The 19,690-nt window shown below is 36.5% G+C and overlaps 2 protein-coding genes across 4 annotated transcripts; one reads left to right on the plus strand and one right to left on the minus strand.

Annotated features, from left to right (window-relative positions):
* On the minus strand, positions 528-7,422 carry LOC109225151 (dihydrolipoyl dehydrogenase 2, chloroplastic-like). Its single transcript, XM_019389735.1, has 15 exons — positions 6,950-7,422; positions 5,431-5,577; positions 4,661-4,795; positions 4,450-4,567; positions 4,177-4,301; positions 3,878-4,003; positions 3,718-3,798; positions 3,209-3,271; positions 3,053-3,127; positions 2,896-2,974; positions 2,691-2,791; positions 2,057-2,170; positions 1,530-1,643; positions 1,177-1,248; positions 528-1,012 (listed from the first exon to the last, which is right to left on the minus strand). The coding sequence occupies exons 1-15, from the start codon at positions 7,265-7,267 to the stop codon at positions 965-967; spliced, it is 1,716 nt and encodes a 571-aa protein (XP_019245280.1). The 5' UTR covers positions 7,268-7,422; the 3' UTR covers positions 528-964.
* On the plus strand, positions 11,454-15,214 carry LOC109225153 (scarecrow-like protein 14). Of its 3 annotated transcripts, none has more exons than XM_019389736.1 (3): positions 11,454-11,516; positions 12,379-14,829; positions 14,953-15,214. In XM_019389736.1, the coding sequence occupies exon 2, from the start codon at positions 12,384-12,386 to the stop codon at positions 14,610-14,612; it is 2,229 nt and encodes a 742-aa protein (XP_019245281.1). In that variant the 5' UTR covers positions 11,454-11,516; positions 12,379-12,383; the 3' UTR covers positions 14,613-14,829; positions 14,953-15,214. The 3 variants fall into 3 exon arrangements, with proteins under 3 accessions (XP_019245281.1, XP_019245283.1, XP_019245282.1); XM_019389738.1 differs by having other exon boundaries at positions 12,379-14,627; XM_019389737.1 differs by lacking the exon at positions 11,454-11,516 and adding an exon at positions 11,525-11,685.

Here is a 19,690-nt window from a genome sequence, read left to right on the forward strand (position 1 = left end):
CTATTATGTTACCAAAAGGAGTTGATGTTCCAATTCCTACTTTTGTTAACAGTACCTCCAAAATTACCAGTTCAGATGCTGATCTAAAAATAGAGACCTAAGTTTTGCTGAATAAGTTAATAGTAAATACTTGTTTCAGGAGTTGCGTTACTTCAATTTTCAGGCTAATGGAACTTAATAACTGTAAGAAGGATATAACATGAGAAAACCCGAAAAATATCAATACAAACAAAGCTGCTGCGCTTAGGTCTAGAATTTGCATCGAGTTCTGCCAGACAATGTGCAAGCTAATAATATTGAGGTACTTGTAGGCTTGTAGCGTTGGACGGTAGAAAAGGTGTATATAAATTTAACTGACATTATCTCAATTGTTTTAAACAATTTCTGGCAAAGGTCACCCAAATCTCCATTATCTTATGGCAGTTTGGCTTAAGAAAGAAAGATGGACATTCGTAACTTGCCGAGTCCGAAGATTAATTGTTTCGTCGTAGTCTTTACATATGAAAGTGGCGCTAAGGAGTTTTCGATTTACTTGTTGCAACTCAAGTTGGTCCATCTTCCAGTAATTTATTGAAGCTTCACTTGAGAAAGATGGGAAAGCAATACACACAACTATCAATCCAAATCATAAAACAATAGAGGCAGAGCCTATGGGCATCCTCTGTACATTTCAGGACTTCCAATGCAAAATACAAACCTAATATGATTGGTGAAAATTTCACAATGTGAGGACAGGCTCTTGGGTACAGCAGCAGTTTGAATGTTGATTTGCACCTCACCTTATTGTCATTCCTAGGCCTCGGTAAAATATCCTGGAATCAGTGTATTGATTCCCATTGATATGCCTGAAATGCAGCGATTTATCCAAATCTATCCTTATCCCCTTTCTATGTTTTATGTAAGATGAGCTCTGGCTGAGACCCGCAGTGCTGTTGTTTCCTCAAAACTTCCAGGCTTCACAATTCTAGATAGCAATTGGTTCGCGCACTGAGCTACGGTCTTGAGTGTTTACCTGGTGGGACAAGTTTCCAATTCCATTAGCTAATATTGACCGAAAGGTTGTAAATTTATCAAGGTTAATACCATACCATAAAGTCTGATTTTCTTACTCGCCCTGCCTGGCAAAAGTTCCTAGGAACAAAAGAAACCATTACCCAGATTTTTAAGACGGCTTACCTTAGCTGATTTGAATAGTTCATCAAGGACTTCAGACAATGTTGGATGTGCATGCACTGCAAACTTTATATCCTGACAGGCGACAGAAAAAAAAATTGTCAACATTCTGTTGCTTCGTCACCTTAACTCTCATAAGATTGATAAACAAAGCAAGTAGTGGCTTATTTCCCACTGAACAGATAACTCCAGTGTCTAGATATACTTCCTCCCCACGAAAAAAAGAAAGAAGAGAAAAGCCCCATGTGTTGTGGGGAGTTTAAAAGACATGAGCACTGAAACTCCTGATTCACAAGGGAATAGATAAACTTTCTCAGGGATAAATTATTTAGTAGTGGCCTCGTGTAATGTATAACCTGAATCGTTGTTCCCAGTGCTATGGCATTGGATGCTTCATGAATGAGATCGGCAGCATGCATACCAAAGATATGAACTCCAAGAATTTCCCCAGTGTCCGGTCTGTATATCAACTGTATCAAATAAGCAATAAAGAAGTTAGAAAATCTCGAATCCAAATTAATCTCAATCAGTATAGAAGATTGACTCACAAATGGCTCTGCAAGTTAGGCAATATGCCTATTGAATCTAATGCCTCTTAGATTACAATATAACCAAATATCTAGCCATATCAACTTTGTTGAACACGTGGAATCTCAGGCATTTTGTTTCCGGATGTTTGAAGTCCTTCATTAGTACTCCTATTAGCTAACTGATGAGATGATACTTTGTAAACACTACCAATAATATGCAGCATTTTGCTAGTCATATCATGTAGAAGGGAACATAGAAAGAGAAGGAGGAAATCAGAATCATATTGGAAGCTAGCGGAGTTCATCTGTTCGTTAAACTGATGGGAAGAAAGAATCAAAAGAGTGAGTAGAACCTTTGCAAGTCCTTCCCCTTCATTTTCTGCTAGTGCTTTTGTGTTTGCCTTAAAACTTGTTTTTGCAATGCTTATCTCAAACCCGTCCTTTTCAGCTTTCTCTCGAGCTTGTGGCTGCAAAAGAAGAAATCAGTCAAAAAACTAATTATAAGCAGTTTGCTACAATAGTTCTCCTCATCAACCATGGCAAATAGTTAACATCGCCAATTCCTTACAGACACCCAAAGACAAATTAGAAGCAAAACATGAAGAGAAGTTTGCAAAGGAACTTGAACATAACAAAGAGTATTACAACAGAGGGACAGCAAAATCGAAGTGCTCCGAGAATTAAATGTTGACACAACTAGCTAATTTACGTAAAAAGTATTTTTTGGGAAAAGTAGGGCACAATCTATGGCATTTACCTCTCCTGTCATGGCACAATAACTATATTTGCTGCATATATGCCATACAAAATGTACTTTTCCCTATTAAATAACTTTGAAGTTAAACTCAACACCCCCCCCCCCCCCCAAAAACCTCGAAAAAAAGAGATAAAAAGTAAAGACCACTTCCAATATGTCTACTCACTAACACACACACACTTAGTATGAAATGCATAACGTAGCAGTCCAGGAAAAAGTTCAGTTTTCACCTCAGTCAACCCAACCATGCTGATTTCAGGATGAGTAAAACAAGCAGCTGGAACGCTCAAATGGTTAAGCACGTGATCTCTTCCAGAGACTTGTTCGACAACTATTTCATAAGAAAAGATCATTGTGAGCAGTAACATGACATTGATTTTGAGGGAAAATATTTGACTTATACAGAAGATATTAATAACAGAATTCCACACACACCAGATATTCCCTGAGCACTGGCTGCATGAGCAAGCATCATTTTACCATTCGCATCGCCAATACAATAAAGGTGAGGGACCTTGTGGTAAAAGTAGTATAAGAACAAAATCAACAGCCATGTGAAAAGCATATTGACCATAGGGTAGTTCCAACTAACCAGTTTTCCATCAGCATCAATAACTCGCATGCGCTCATCAACAGGAATAAAACCTCGTTGTGTCAACACGTTAATCTGCAAAAGTTGACCATTAGAATGCAAAAAATCCAGTCATAAGATGTAGAGTCTTGTATGTGTTTTTATACAAAGACGTACATTTTCCAGCCCTAGACCATTCGTGAAGGGAGCTCTACCAGTTGCAATCAGAGCTGCATCAACCTATAAATAGAAAATAGCAGTGTGAAACCGAGACGGAATGAGGATTTGAAGTTTATGGGTTCGAAGTGCCACTAAACTCACTGATTATCTAAGTTACTGGGTTCGGAATTTAATATCTGTACATACAACAACAACAACAATAACCCAGTATAATCCCACAAGTGGGGTCTGGGTAGGATAGTGTGTACACGGACCTTACCCTTACCCTGTGGGGTAGAGAGGCTGTTTCTGACAGAATTTGATATATGTACATATTTAGTGAATTTTTTTAACACATATACAGGGTCCGAGCCAAAAGCTACCGGGTTCTGCTGAGCCCGTTGCTTATATGGTACCTCCGCCCCTGGCATGACATGCTATAGCAATGTCCTCGAGACAGTTTTATGAAATGCCCGTACCTGTTTTGAGAAAAAACCAAAAAGAAAAGTACAATAATATTGTGTTACCTCCAAAGTTTCCTTCAGTTCTTTTGTCTTGGCATCAGTTAGCTGAATAACAACTGGTCTCCCATCCTTTGCTGGGGTAATCTGTAAAAATTATTAGGGAAGATAGTTTAGATATCTGGAAACTTGTAATGCAAACAACGTAAAACAGAGCGAGCAATACCTTCGTTGCAAACACTCCAGTATGATAATCAATTTTCCTTGGATTTACAAGAACTCTTTGAGCTAACTTACTAATTTCAGGATCAAATCCGGGCATAAGTTGATCTAAAGCTTCAATAAAGGTAACCTGTGAAGAAAATGACCATTAGACGTAAGTTGACATTTAAGAGAATTTAAAAGTGTTTAGGTACTATTGTAAGAAGATCAAGATTAAAGAGCATTGAAACAACAAGCACACTGCAGGGTCGCTCGTAATATATGAATTGCAGAGAAGAGACTAGGAGGAAGAGGTGAAACTACCTCACTACCAAGTGCAGTGTACACATCACTAAATTCAAGTCCAATATAACCACTTCCTACTATAGCTATCCATTCAGGGATAAATTCCAGTTTGAGAGCATGGTCGCTCGTAATAACAGTCTTCCCTGAAAATATCAAGAATTAAATGACTAAATGGTGAGGATTCACCTTCCAAAGGGTACTGCATCTAAAAAGAAGCATATCCCAAGTATGAGTTTTCAAGGAATCTCAGACAACAATGTCGGAAGCAGGAAATAACAAAGAAAAAGGTACCATCAACTTCAATGCCTCTGGGAACAAAAGGGACGGAACCAGTAGCGATGATTATATCCCTTGCGGTAACTTCATTGTCAGAAAAACCAGCTTTTCCGTACTTCACCCTTTGAGGACCCTGAAATAATTATGGAGTTCAAAGACTGAAACCATCAGCATGTAGGTCAAGATTGAAACTAGAATAAGTTCCCTTGGATATTCGTCGACTTACCACTATAGTACCCACTCCGGTCAAAATGTCCACACCAAGTGCCTTCATTGAGTTTGTCAAGTTATTACGAATTTTCAAGGCAAGATTATTGGCATGATCAGCCACTGCTTGCCTGTCATAGCCAGCGGCTGAAACCTGTCATTAGACATGGAAAAAGATTGATCAATCCGCAGACTTGGCCACATTTATGAGGATGTCTAAAAGGAAATATGGTACTTAAGCAAATCGAAGAATGGGGATTGGAAGTGTATGGCAAACAGACAATAGTTGCCAACTTTTATACTAGTTGTTTAAATGGCATATACCAATTTCTCCAAGATGACATCCGAATGACATTTAAGATGCTATGGAACCTTAAGTAACGAACTATTTATTACCTCGACTTCAATTTATATGATACTCTTTCCATTTTGGACATTCCAAAATGTTTAACATCATTCCACTAGTAATATTATTCTATACAACTTCCACAACTTGCAAGAAGTCAAATTCATTTACCTTTTCAAATTTAAAACTGGATGTGACGTTTCTCTATCAAACTATCTTTTCGGCCACCATAATACTTTCTTCTGCTACCAATAATATAATACATAAGTCAAATTAATATCCTAAACATTGTTTTTATGCAAATACCATCATATAAAATGCAATAAAAAGATTAGTTGTTTTTTCCAAAGTACTTTTATAAGCGAGGTGGAATATTTAACTACTCATTGTTGTAGACATATCCCTAGCAACGCAGAGATATTTAGCATAACAGTTGGAATCACCTGCAGACCCAAAGCCTTCAAATGGTGCTCATTCTTAAGTTCCCGCATCCTACCGCTTACTGCAAGAAGTGCTTTAGAAGGAACACAGCCTCTGTTTACACAAGTTCCGCCCACTACATCTCCTTCAATGATTGCTGTTTTAAGACCCTGTGAAAGGATAATATAAATTTCCAGTCCTCAGAAATACGAGAGAACTAACAAGTAACTCTGGATAGGGAACATACTCAAGGTCAATAATAATGCTATTAATGCAATAAGTGCCAAGAGCATGGGGTTCTCAAAATTAGCTACAAAAGTGCTCTGTGGATTTGAGTTCATAGAATTTTTTTCAGCTCCCTTTAGAATATAAAAGGCCTTGTCTTTTAACAAGAATATGAGGCGAATCAACTAGTCAAAAGAATCCTAATGCTAACTAGGATATTACTAAGAACTTTTACTTCGCAAGAGATTAGTGATGCCCAACGAACAAAGTTCTAGAAATGTACGGAAAATCTAAAAAAGCAAAATGAGTTGGAAAGAAATTGCACATTCGAGGTCACCATTATTTTTCATTTCCATTCATGAAACCCCCCTTTGCCCCATGAAAATGTAAATAAAAAAAAAGATTAAAAACTTTATGCTCCCTCCATCTCAATTTGCTTAATATTTTTCTTTATTGAAAATCAATTTGACTAACTGTTGGAGTTGAATCAAACAAGATTAATTTATCTTGAGAAGTTAAAATATAGATATTCAGAAACTACATGAAATGAGTTGCAATCCTCCAAATATCTGTTGGAGAAACTAGTGGATATTTCAAAAGGGAGTGTCCGTCATTGATTAAGAAGAGCTCTCTTTTTGCTTTATAAAGAATTGTCCTAGTCGGCTAGTAAAGAGCAAGAAAAAGTGATTGGGCTCGCCCGCAAGTGTTGTGCTGCAAAGCAAAATGAGTTAGATTCCCCCCTACGCGCAAAATAGCCACGAGGCCTGATCCAAACCACTTTTGGTAGAGCTTGTTTTGGCAGAGCTTGTTGAATCTTGAGTATACGAGCTTGTTGAATCCTGAGGACACGCGTAACTATATTATTCACCATGTGGGCGGAATATCCTCAAGGACAATGTGTTCTCACTGCCTCGTGCTTTATTCATACTATTTTCCAGTTCCATTTTCTAACACTAAGGGGCCGTTTGGATGGGAAACAAGTTATCACATAATTAATTATCCCGGAATTAGTTATCCCACCCTCCCATGGGAATAAAAAAACACTTTACAATCCCGGAATTAGTTATACCACAATTTTATCTAACTCATGTCAAATTTAATCCCGGGATTAATTATCCCTTATCCCTCATACTAAACGAGCCCTAAATTCTTGAGCCAGGGTCTTTTCGGAAAGAGACTTTCTACCCCACAAGGTATGGGTAAGGTCTCTATACACATTACCCTCCCCATACCCCACAATGTGAGAATACACTATAAGAATCATAGCATAAAATAGGGATAAAATATGATCAAGTTATAACAACAGCAGTTCTATACCTTCTCCACAGCATGCAATGCAGCTCCATGGCCACCAACACCAGCACCAATTATAACTACATCATAATTAAACGACGTCGGAGCACTGCCATTGTCAGCCACTGAAGCTGCTACAACACTATTATTCCTCAGAACTCTCACTGATCTCTGAGTCTCACATCTTTTAAACTGCGAAAAGGAAAACGCTAAAACTTCCTTTCTCAGTCCACAAAACCGCAGATTCAAAGGAGTAAAAGAAAATTGCTCGAGCTGATTTTTGTGTGATCTCTTAAGTACTGAACAATTAGGAGGAAAAGATATAGAAATAGATGAATGCATTTCCAAATAAATCACTAGAATTTTATAATTCTGATCAGAATATAAGTTTAGTCCGAAGATTCACTTCTACTTTAATTTATTCATCTAAAAATAAAACATGGATGAGGAGATTTTATTTGAGTTCTGAGTTCGTGCAGCTAAAACTGTGCAGTGGACATTCGGACAGTGAGATAATAGATAAGTCCAGTGGATAACAACTCTGACGTGGCATGCTACTAAAGTGCACCTTGAAAAATATTTTTCTAAAATGTAATACTATCATTTTCTACTCCATTTGTCACAACTTATGTCGTAATTTTTAAAAATAGTTATCTTAAATTATTTATTATTTTTAAAAATTACTTTTTTTTATCCCTAGTAATAACTGTTCTTGAAGAACTCAATTATAGGGTAATATTACGATTATTCAAATACTAATAAGATATAAATAAGAGTAAAATATTCAAAAAGACCTCTTAATTACTATTATTTTTTTATGAGACGTGTGAAAGAGAAACATAATAAATAATTTGGGACAGAGAGAGTATTATATCGGGATAACAAAAATTTAAAAAGAAAAAAAGGGGCATGAGAGATAATCAATTATTAAACTCACACATTATATTAGAGATTTTTATAGGTCGTGAAAGTATTAGTAGGCGTTTGGACATAAGAATTGTAAAATTCAAAAAAATTGTGAAATTTTTTTTCAAGTGAAAATGGTATTTGAAATTTAGAGTTGTGTTTGGACATAAATTTCAGTTTGGGTTGTTTTTGAAGTTTTGTGAGTGATTTGAGTGAAAATTTTGAAAGATAACTTTTTGCACTTTTTCAAATTTTCGGAAATTTCCAAAATGCATCTTCAAGTGAAAATTGAAAATTTTATGAACAAACATTGATTTCGAAAAAAAGTGAAACTTTTTTTGGAAAAATCTTCCATCAATTTTTTTGTCCAAACGGGCACTTAATTTCTTGCGGAGCGTGGTGGTTTGTTATGAACTATTGCAAGGAATGGGACTTGGGTCCCACATCGGTACTACAGAATGTTGATGTGGGGTTTATATAGCCTTGGGCTCTCCCGCCTTAATAGCTAGCTTTTAGGGTGTGGTTCTCCCTAGGTTGTATCAATGGTATCAGAGCCATCCACTACTCTCTGTGCCCACCGTGCCTTGGATGGTGATGCCGGTATTGCAGTGTTCGCCCGGGGCTAGAAATGTCTAGCGCACAGCCGTCGAGGACGACGGGTGCAGAGCGTGGTGGTTTGTTATCAACTATTGCAAGGAATGGGACTTGAGTCCCACATTCGGTACTACAAAGTGTTGATGTGGGGTTTATATAGCCTTGGGCTCTCCCACCTTAATAGCTAGCTATTGGGGTGTGGTTTTCCCTAGGTTGTATCAATTACTTAGAATTAGCCAATCGAACAGTAATTGAAGCTCTACTATAGCTTGAAGCTGAGCTTCAATGGTGATAAGGCTGCAACCTTTGCGTCACAAGCACTTAGGGAGAAGGAGAGAGAGAGAGAGAGCATATTGAGAGAAGAATCTAGAACATTAGGAATGAATTAACTGAAAAGAAAGTGAATGGAACCACCACTATATACAATTGCAGTTGTCTATGCTAAGCTAAGATTATAAACACTAACTACCAAGTTGAACCACTAACTACCAAGCTGATTGGTGCAGCTGTCATAACTAACTAACTAACTAAGTAAAATAATTAGTGTTCTTAACATACTTCTTTTTCTTTTTTTTTTCTTTTTTGAATTTTAATTTATTACTTTTGGGCGAAATCCACAAACTAGACTTTACTTTAGATAGCATTGCAACATTTTACAACTAGATAAAGATTTGTTTTTTAATTCTTCCCGATTCAAGATAAAACAAAAGAAAAATCTTTATAGCGAAGGGAATTGTTGGGGATATACGCAAGTAAAATGTTAAGACAAAGAGAGAACTTTAATAACTGAAAAAAATGACATTGTATAACCGCTGTAAAAATAATAGTCGAAAATGTATAAAATTTATATATATTTTGGTATATATATATACATTCTGTATGTCATATATAAATATTATACAAATTTTATATACTTTTTTGACAATCAAATATAAATATTTTCTAGAGCAGGCTAAAAGTGATAATACCCCTTTATAATTAGTGCTTCACTTAAAATACAAGACAACTTCTCTTGGTATTGTGAATGAACATGAATCCCATTTAAAAAAGAAGTTTGCGTTTGTGAGTAAAAATTACTTCTTCACTTAAAATACAATAACAATAACTGTTGTCTAAATCTCAAACACGTTGGGATTCACTATATGAGTTCTCCTCTATCATGTTGTTATATTTATTGTGAAGACTCACTACAAATTCTCCTCCTTCAAAATAGGCTTGTAGGTGGACTAAGAGGGGTAATCCGAAACAGCAATGGGAATTGGGTGGTGGGATTCATGGGAAAAATAATTATACCAATATTATACGCTCTGAATTCTGAACTAACAACTTTAATGCAGAGACTAAAAATGGCAATCTCGAACAACTTTACCCCTTCGAGATTAACATAGACTCAAGAGAGGTAATACACAGTATCAAATCTGATTTATGAGACTATTGCATGCGAACGCATGTCACTCTTAGCAGTACCGGGGCATCCTCTAGTAAATCACAACTACAGGGAAACCAATAGGGTGGCGGACAAGCAGGCCAAGAAAGCAAGCAAGATGAACGAAGCAACAACAAACTTTTTGATAGTTCCTCCGGTGTTTGCCAATAAAGCAATATGGGCGGATATTCTAGGAACTATTTTGGAAAGAAAAACAAGAGGTTGTACTATTTATAATGTAGCGATAGACTAGTATCTTTTTTTGGAGGCTGAAACCTCTCCGAATGATGCTGCTGTAACAAACGGCCAACCAGCAAGCACAGGCGGACACATAATTTTTACACGACGAGGGCACATTATTCTGCTCAATCAGTACCCCCTAAAGGTTTTTAGTGTTCAAGTGCCAACTGCTTTAAATTAACCATTTTTAAAGTATATACGTATATATATACAGGATTTCATCCGAAGTTTACGGGGTCCGGTGAGCCCTCACCCATACACATATGTCCGTCTCTGCCAGCAAGTCAAAATGATATATATATATATATAGTATATATATATATATATATATATATATATTATATATATATATATAAATATATATATATATATATATATTTATATATATATATATATATATATATATATATATGAGTATAATATATCTTGTTAATCAAAAAAAAAAAAGAAAAAAAGATATACATGTTCAAATAAGTAATTTAATGTTTCATTTGATTTTCAAGTAGATACATAGCTAAACAAACATTTACAAATACTAAAATTCAGCATTTATATAGACAGAGTCTATATTGCCGCATTTATGTCCAAACGGGTCAAACTAACCAAAATGGACTGCTTTGTCTAGATTGAGACCTGGACACCTTTTTCCTCTTTATTTTCATTTCATGGAGACCTGAACAGTAGACTTTGCAGTGCCAGTCGCTTTGTGCTTATTTTATCATTATATATGTTTGAACATTATTTTTAATTTGTTTGCTTTAAATAAATTTATAGATCACGAATTCGAGTCATGGAAGCAATTACTTGCATAGTTGCATTAGGGTATGCTCAGGGATGGATGTAGCGTAGCTCCGACGAGTTCAATTGAACCCATAACTTTTGACGCAGTACATAAATTTATGTGTAAAAATTTACTAAAATTACAACAATGAGTAGATATGAACCCATAACTTTAAAAATATAACGGGTTCAATATTAAGAATCTTAAAAACTGAACCCATAGAGTTTAAATCCTGAATCCAGCTCTGGGTATGCTGTCTATATTGCACCCGTGGAGGTATGACATTTCCCCGGATCTTGCATGAATGCAGAATGCTTTATGCATTTGGTTGTCATTTATTTATAAATAAGTTTATATAAATTTACTCAGGTCACTCAAAAAAATATAAAAACAATCCAAAATTATATTCATGTCCAAACACAACTCTAATTTTAAATACCATTTTCAATTGAATTTTATTTTCAATTTTTTTTTTTTTTTTGAAGTTTTACAATTCTTATGTCCAAACGCCCACTTAATTTCAGATAGTTAATTAACCATTAATAAACTCTTAGGAGTATTTAATATACTATACCATTTTCTCCTTCTCTGTTTTTCCTTGTGCTCTGCTCCCTGCTTTGACTCTTATGTTCTCAAAATTGCTGGTAAATTCCTCTATCTTCGTCAATTTTTCACACCAACAGTTACTCTTTGGTACATAAAATAGATTGCACTTTGCTCTGCTTTTTCTTGAGAAATTCATTTTCAGCTTTCTGCTTCTGTTCTATTCCTTTACACTATTCAAGTACAAAAACAAGTATTCGTTATTACTAGGTATTTTACTATTTATTGGTTATATTTTTCATTTGGAAGATAACGTTGTCTTTTGCTGTATTGCTTTTCAGCTCAATTCTGGTGATCTAGCTAAAATTTCACTTTATCTGTCCCAATTTATGTGATGTATTTTGTTAACTTTCTATATTTAGAAAATAATTTACCTTTAAACTTCTCATTTTAGCCTTAATGAAACGATTCATAACCATACAAATATCTACTTTTTTTAGATAACATGTTTCAAAAGTCGGTCTTTCTTTCTTAAACACCGTGTCTAAGTCAGTGCTTGATTTTCATTTCTTTCGGGGTTTAATTTCTGAGTATTGTATTTTGAAGATGTAGTTGATTGTAATTTCTGAGTATTGTATTATTAGCATGCTGTTGTAGAAAGGAAGTATTGGCGTAACTGGTAAAGTTGCTGCCATATGACCAGGAGGTCATGGGTTCGAGCCGTGGAAAGTGGAAACAGTCTCTTGCAGAAATGCAGGGTAAAAGGCTGCGTACAATAGACCCTTGTGGTCCGGCCCTTCTCCGGACCCCGCGCATAGCGGGAGCTTAGTGCACCGAACTGCCTTTTTTTTTCCTTTTCTTATTAGCATGCTGTTGTGATTCTTTTAAGGCTACCGTTTATCCATTGAAAAGGATTTTATTTGGAGTTGACTTTTTTGGGTTTTCAATTCTTGCTTATTGCAGAGTAGATGAAATTTGATAGAGGTTTCATGGGGTTATATGAGGCAGGATCTGCAATTAAAATAGAGGATGAAGCTCATTCATTTTTACCTGATCCAAATCTGATCAATAATCTCAGAGTTAGTGATAATTTAGTCAACAATAATCATGTTGATATTAGTCCATTTCAATCAAATACTTTAGTCCCATCAACTGCAGATGAAGATTATGATTTTAGTGATGTGGTGCTTAAGTATATAAATCAGATGCTAATGGAAGAGGATATTGAAGAAATGTCTTCTATGTTTCAAGAATCTGCAGCTCTTCGAGCTGCAGAAAGATCGTATTATGAAGTTATCGGAGAGGAGTACCCTCCTCCCCCGAATCTGGATAAACCGTCCAATTTAGGTCAGAATGGATATAATAGTATGGACCGTAGTGGTTTTCACAATAGTGGAAACGATGGTCGTGATGGCGTACTATGCCCGAATTGGAATCTTGATCTCAGTGGGGATGACGTGTCAAACGTGTCACGTTTTCTTTCGCCCCACAGTTCGTCAAGCACTGTCACGGATGTGCGTGTGGATTCTCCTCTGAGCACACTTAGGATTCCCGATATATTTAGTGACAGCGAGTCTATTATGCAGTTTAAGAAAGGGGTGGAGGAGGCAAGTAAGTTCATTCCTCGGGGTAATAGTTTGTTTGCTGATGTGAGGTATAATTTCGTGGGAGGCGAGCAAAATGAAGAGAGAATTGATGCATTAGTAAAGGTTGAGAAATATGGAGAAAAGCAATCTCCTGAAAGGTCAAGAGGGAAGAAAAACACTCTTCAAGAAGATGTAGTAGATTCAATGGAAGAAAGAAATAACAAGCAGTATGCAGTGTTTTCTGAATCAACTGTTCGATCAGAAATGTTCGATAGGGTGCTGCTATGCAATGCAGGAAAAAATGAATCTGCTCTTCGCGAGTCCTGGCAGACTATATCAAGGCGAAATGTGTTACAGAATGGCGTTTCAAAGGGATCTAATGGTAAGAAGTCGCAAGGAAAGAAACAAGGGAGTAAACGAGATGTAGTGGAATTGAGTAAGAATTCACAAGCAAAGAAACAAGGGGGTAAAAGACATGTAGTAGACTTGAGAACGCTCTTGACACTTTGTGCACAAGCTGTTGCTGCGGAAAATCGAAGGACAGCAAATGAGCTTCTGAAGCAGATCAGGCAAAGTTGTTCTCCGATGGGGGACGGGATGCAGAGGTTAGCCTATTATTTTGCTGATGGTCTTGAGGCACGGATGGCGGGTTCTGGTACTCATATCTATAGAGCCCTTATTACACTGCCTGTATCAGCGGCTGATGTCTTGAAAGGTTACCAGCTACTGCTTGCTGCCTGCCCGTTCAGGAAGATCTCTATCTTTTTCTCAAATAAGTCAATTATGAATCTAGCTGAAAATGCTTCAACAGTACATATTATAGATATTGGTATTATGTGGGGTTTCCAATGGCCTGCCCTCATACAACGTCTCTCTTCTAGACCGGGTGGACCTCCCAAGCTTCGTATAACTGGGATTGATTTTCCACATCCCGGTTTTCGACCAGCAGTGAGGGTTGAGGAAACAGGGAGACGGTTAGCTAATTATGCTGAGAGTTTCAATGTTCCTTTTGAGTTCAATGCTATAGCGCAGAAGTGGGAAACGATTAAAGTCAAGGATCTTAAGATAAATAAGGGCGAGGTTCTTGTGGTGAACTGTCTGTACCGTTTTAGGAATCTACTTGATGAGACTGTGGATGCAAACAGTCCAAGAGATGTTGTTCTGAATCTTATCAGAAAGTTGAATCCAGATGTTTTCATACTGGGAATTGTAAATGGTGCTTATAATGCCCCATTCTTTATCACACGATTCCGCGAGGCTCTTTTCCATTACTCATCCTTGTTTGATATGCTTGAAGCTAATATTCCCCGGGAAGTGCACGAGAGAATGCTGATTGAAAAGAATATACTTGGTCGGGAGGCAATGAATGTCATCGCATGTGAAGCAGCTGAGAGAATTGAACGGCCAGAAACATACAAGCAGTGGCAAGTCCGAATTATGAAAGCTGGTTTTCAACAGCTACCTTTGGATGAGGAGATCATGAGAATGGCAACGGAACGATTCAAGGAATATGACAATAATTTCGTGATCGATGTAGATAGTGAATGGCTACTGCAGGGATGGAAGGGTCGTATCGGATATGCACTTTCAACATGGAAAGCAACTTGTTAAATGAGCTGATGAATGGTATTCACTTTTCCAAGTGCTAGTTTTATCACCTTTCTAGTGTTAATTTAACAAGTACAACTGTGAAGGCTATGTTCATAACACTGCTTTGCTTATGGGGGCGCGGAAGCAGACGTTTATTGCTGCCTTCCTTCCTTAATGTGTCTCTACTCTCTAGCCGAGGGTCTATCAGAAACAGCCTCTCTGCCCTCCCAGGATAGGGGTAAGGTCTGCGTACGTACTTACCCTCCCTAGACCCCACTGCTGTACTTACCCTCCCCAGACCCCACTGCTGGGAACTCACTGCTTTTTTTGTTGTTGTTGTTGTTCCTTCCCTAATGCAAAGAGCTGTGGTAATCGCAACAGGAGAGAGATATGACAACAATTTGGGAGCAGCATCTGTGTCTGGTACTACTCATTTTGCCAGGACATAATATTAACAGTATTGAGCAAATAGGCAATAATAGTAGGTAGCAGTGTATTGGCTTCTTTTCATTTGTATTTTACATCAATCATGTTAGTTATATGTAGCATATACAATGATTTGTGAGGGTGTTATAGGTATCTTCTCTACTAATAAAGCCCAGTTCCAACATGATCTTTGTCCATTTGGGTTCATCTTCTTACCAGTTCAATTTTCTCCCTAGCCTTTCTTCTAAAAGATGGCGCAACCTATATAAAAGAATTCTTGATTAATATGCTTCTATAACTTAAACACTAAGATGGATAAGCAACAATAAACTTGGGATAAAAATTTAGTACTGCCTTATCCCTTACTATGTTACTAATTATGGGATAAACTATCCCAAGATTAAAAATAGTACCGGGATAATTTATACCTGCCAGAGGGTGGAATACAATCCCAGGATAAGTTATCCCAGAATAAAGCAGTAAAATTCACAATCCCAGGATTAATACAATATACCAAACAATCAATAAAAAATAATATCAGGATAACTAAACTATTCACAATATAATTAATCCCAACGTATCTCAATATAATTAATCCAACGTAACTTGTCTTCAAACCAATCTGCCCCTAAAAGTCATCTTTGACCAATATTAACATTGTTCTTTATCTATCTTTAGTGTTTTGCTCAGTAACTCAGTTGGCCAATATTGACATTATGCTCAAAGTTTTCTTCTTTTCACATTGGAGACAATAAAGTTAACATATTTGTTATGAAGAAGAATCAAAAGATTATATTATTTCATGACATTGCAAAATCCCATATACAAAAGAACAAAGAATAATAAATACAATAATATTTCATCATCCAACCAATTTAAATAACATACGCCTCTCCCAATTTTAAAAAAGAGATTCCAAAGCCTCAAGCTTCTTAATGCCTTAATACAGCAAACAGGGACACGAACAAAGAAGTTCCAATCAAAGCACCAGAAACCGGCAAAGAGAAACCCGCTCCAGCATCAGGCGACGGAGCTGGTGCAAGACTAGGCTCCTGAGCCGAAACAGTAACAACAACGACAAAGACGAAAATCACGAACGCCTTGATGATGCTAACAGAAGCCATTTTTGATGGAAGAAATGAAGAGATTTTATTTATAGTGATTTTGAAAATTGAATGGAGAAAGAGAGATTTATTCACAAAATGAAGAGCGGAAAAGTGAGTATTTATAGTAGTAAAAGGCAACTAAATTGACAGCTAGTAAAGAGATGGATTTGTTGAAAAAACAGCTCAGATATTGGAGATGACAGGCTATTAGATTAGGGGATGAACTGGCCATGTTATTAGCCAGTAGAGAGACGTTGTGAAAGATTCCCACTCGTTGATTATATAATTAAGATTACTATTTGAAAAGGTAATATATCATCATAATTGCTAGCATTAATATAATTTTAAAATCCTTTATATTTTAGATTGAGTTCAAATGTTGCTTTAATATATTCTCTTTCATCATTACCTAATATGTTATGTGAACTAAATTAACGTCTCAAATTTCTAGTCGAGTCAAATAACGTTTGATAAAATTAATTAAGATAGTAAATGTGAAAAAGATAAAAAAGAAAGATGAACAAAAAGTCTCATTGGGCCTTTAAGCCACGAACTGCACGTGGATGGGTCTACATATAGACTTTAGAGACTGTACATCATTAGAATCCAAAAGCTATTACCGGCTAATTTTATAATTTGTTCATTTTTATGAAAAATATATATTTTTAGTTATTCTAAAAAAATAATAACCGGTAAAATATTATATATATTGTACTTCCAGCATAATATACTGGAGTTCCAGTATAATATACCGGTCCAGCATAATATGCTGAAAGTTCATACACAGGTCCTACAATCTCCAGTATATTATGCTGGAACATTTCGCGTGTTGGAGTTCCAGCATAATATGCTAGAAGTTCATACACAGGCGCACCGATCTCCAGTATATTATGCTGGAACCTTTCGTGTTGTAGCAAAATAGTGGCTATTTTTTAATTTGCAAACGCTGGCTATTTTTAAATGACCAGTCCGAAAACTGGCTAGCCCGTGCTATTTTTAGGGGGAAGTGCATAGTTAGCCAGTAATAAGATATGTATTTACTTTTAAGCCATTGTTTAAAATGTCTTTAGTCTTTAGCCACTACGTTAATAAACTTTTATCCGCCCGGACGAAAATACCCTTCTGCTCATAAAGTTCAGGACCAAGTGTCTTAACTTATGAGCTTGTTATTGTAAGTTAAGGACTAGCTGTCCTTAATTTATGAGCTTGTAAGTCTAAGTTTAGGACTACCTGTCCTTAACTTTTGAACTTGTAACTCTAAGTTTAGGACTACATGTCCTTAACTTTTGAACTTGGAACTCGAAGTTGAGGACTACTTGTCCTTAATTTTTGTGCTTGTAACTCTAAGTTAAGGATTACCTGTCCTTAATTTCTGTGCTTGTAACTCTAAGTTAAGGACCAAGTGTTCTTAATTTTTGAACTTCCAACTCTAAGTTCAGGACCAAGTGTCCTTAACTTATGAGCTTGTTACTGTAAGTTCGGGACTAGCTGTCCTTAATTTATGAGCTTGTAAGTCTAAGTTAAGGACTACCTGTCCTTAGTTTTTGAGCTTGTAACTCTAAGTTCAGTACTACTAGCCTGTTTGGCCAAGCTTCTTTTTGGCCAAAAGTGCTTTTTTTTGGCCAAAAGCACTTTTGACCAAACATTGAGGTGTTTGGCGTAACTTTTGGAAGGAAAAGAAGTGCTTTTGAGGAGAAGCAGAAGCAGAAAAAAGTAGCTTCTCTCCAAAAGCACTTTTTTGAGAAGCACTTTTGAGAAAAATACACTTAGAAGCAGTTTTTTAAAGCTTGACCAAACACTAATTGCTGCTCAGAAGTGCTTTTCAAACTAATTAGCCAAACACAAACTGCTTCTCACCAAAAGTACTTTTAAGAAAAGCACTTTTGAAAAAAAGCACTTCTCAAAATAGGCTGATTTTTACAGCTTGGCCAAACGGGCTAGTACATGTCCTTAACTTTTGAACTTGTAACTCTAAGTTAAGGACTACCTGTCCTTAATTTCTGTGCTTGTAACTCTAAGTTAAGGACCAAGTGTCCTTAATTTTTGAACTTCCAACTCTAATAAGTTCAGGACCAAGTGTCGTTAACCTATGAGCTTGTTACTGTAAGTTCAAGACTAGCTGTCCTTAATTTATGAGCTTGTAAGTCTAAGTTAAGGACTATCTGTCCTTAGTTTTTGAGCTTGCAACTCTAAGTTCAGTACTACATGTCCTTAACTTTTGAACTTGTAACTCTAAGTTAAGGACTACCTGTCGTTAATTTTTGTGCTTGTAACTCTAAGTTAAGGACCAAGTGTCCTTAATTTTTGAACTTCCAACTCTAAGTTCACGACCAAGTGTCCTTAACTTATGAACTTGTTACGTAAATTCAGGACTAGCTGTCCTTAATTTATGAGCTTGTAAGTCTAAGTTAAGAACTACTTGTCCTTAGTTTTTGAGCTTGTAACTCTAAGTTCAGTACTACATGTCCTTAACTTTTGAACTTGTAACTCTAAATTCAGGACTACATGTTCTTATTTTTTGAACTTGGACCTCTAAGGTCAGGACTACCCGTGAATTCAGTATAAGTTCTACTGCCTAATATTTCTATAGAGCTATTTTCATTATTAGTTCTACTGCCTGATATTTCTTGCTCTGGTTCAAAGGACAATATTGTTTCCAAGTGAGTGACCTGTGCTTTAACTTGAATGGAGGGCAAAATTCCAAGTGTGTATTTTGTTGGTGCAGAAAGGAGAGAATGAAAAAAAGAGTGAAACTTTAAAGAATGCTTACTGCAGTGAGTGAAGTAATAGAGTTTGAGTTGAGTTTGTTGAAGGGATTTGAACATGATGTAGGAGGTGGAGGCCATGTGTGGCCGTTACTGAATTCAGGAGAAAAGGGAGACGGAGAGACCGGCAAGGAAGAGAACATGGACACAAAAGAGATAGAAGAAAGGGTAACACCGTCTTTTCATATTAATTTTAATAGACTAGTGGCTATTTTTGCCCAGCATAAAATGCTGGATAAAAAGTAAACACCACTTTAAAAAGTGGCTACCCCACACAATTTTTACCTATTTTTACACATCTTTCTCGTCGGGCCCATAGCCCATTACTTATTTGGCCCACAGAAGGAATAAGCATCGAATAAAGCCCATTATTATCATCAAGTATATTATGTTCATATTTCTCTAGGAGAGAAAAATACAACGTGAATAAAAATTAAAATTCGAGTGGTCCAGATTCAAACTCACAATTTCTCAGCATTTTCGCGGGAATCTTACCTTTCAGCCAACGAATCAAAACCAGCCACGTGTCCTAAGTTGCTACACTTTATGCCACGTAGGATAATCATAATAAAGCTTCCATCACACGATTGGATATAAGTCAGAAAAGCAGCTTCCGGAACAAGCCTTTTCCCTTTGACAGCCCACACAAACGCTCCCCTTTTCCCTCCAATATAAAGTAGTCCAACCATACTACTACTATAAACACACAGACACACACTGCTACATAAAACATTTTATTCCTACAATCTATTCGCCTATAGAAACTTTTCTACTACTATCTCATAGCTTTAGAGGAAAAGAA

The sequence above is a fragment of the Nicotiana attenuata genome, chromosome 5 (assembly GCF_001879085.1).
Source record: "Nicotiana attenuata strain UT chromosome 5, NIATTr2, whole genome shotgun sequence".
Classification (NCBI taxonomy): Eukaryota; Viridiplantae; Streptophyta; class Magnoliopsida; order Solanales; family Solanaceae; genus Nicotiana; species Nicotiana attenuata.

Bases quoted from the DNA above. Each gene is read 5' to 3' on its own strand.
- LOC109225151 (XM_019389735.1), bottom strand. From the start codon at position 7,267: ATGCATTCATCTATTTCTATATCTTTTCCTCCTAATTGTTCAGTACTT. The intron at 2,975-3,052 runs GTTAGTTGGAAC...TTTTACCACAAG, and splicing joins TTGATGCTGATGGAAAACTG to GTCCCTCACCTTTATTGTAT. The intron at 1,249-1,529 runs GTTATACATTAC...GTCGCCTGTCAG, and splicing joins CACTGGGAACAACGATTCAG to GATATAAAGTTTGCAGTGCA.
- LOC109225153 (XM_019389736.1), top strand. From the start codon at position 12,384: ATGAAATTTGATAGAGGTTTCATGGGGTTATATGAGGCAGGATCTGCA.